The 278-nt window shown below is 70.5% G+C and overlaps 1 protein-coding gene across 1 annotated transcript in view; it reads left to right on the top strand.

The window, feature by feature from the left end:
- ROR2 (receptor tyrosine kinase-like orphan receptor 2) overlaps positions 1 to 278 on the top strand; it is a 90337-nt gene that overhangs the window by 89333 nt on the left and 726 nt on the right. The window contains exon 11 of the mRNA XM_014530676.1: positions 3 to 273. Within this exon, the coding sequence (XP_014386162.1) occupies positions 3 to 273 (271 nt within the window). The remainder of the gene's footprint in view (positions 1 to 2; positions 274 to 278) is intronic.

Below are 278 nucleotides of genomic sequence, written 5' to 3'. Positions count from 1 at the left end.
AGCAACGCCCGCTACGGGGTCCCCAAGCCCAAGGCTCCGCCCTTCCCGCAGCCGCAATTCATCCCCGTGAAGGGCCCGATCCGGCCCCTGGGGCCGCCTCCGCAGCTCTACATCCCCGTCAATGGCTACCAGCCCGTGCCGGCCTACGGGGCCTACCTGCCCAACTTCTACCCCGTCCAGATCCCCCTGCAGATGGCCCCGCAGCAGGTGCCTGCCCAAATGGTGCCCAAGCCCGGCTCGCACCACAGCGGCAGCGGCTCCACCAGCACCGGGGATGG

The sequence above is a fragment of the Myotis brandtii genome, unplaced genomic scaffold, assembly GCF_000412655.1.
Source record: "Myotis brandtii unplaced genomic scaffold, ASM41265v1 scaffold760, whole genome shotgun sequence".
NCBI classification, from domain to species: Eukaryota; Metazoa; Chordata; class Mammalia; order Chiroptera; family Vespertilionidae; genus Myotis; species Myotis brandtii.
Note: the sequence above shows the minus strand (reverse complement) of the source record. Positions and strands in the feature narration are given on the sequence as shown.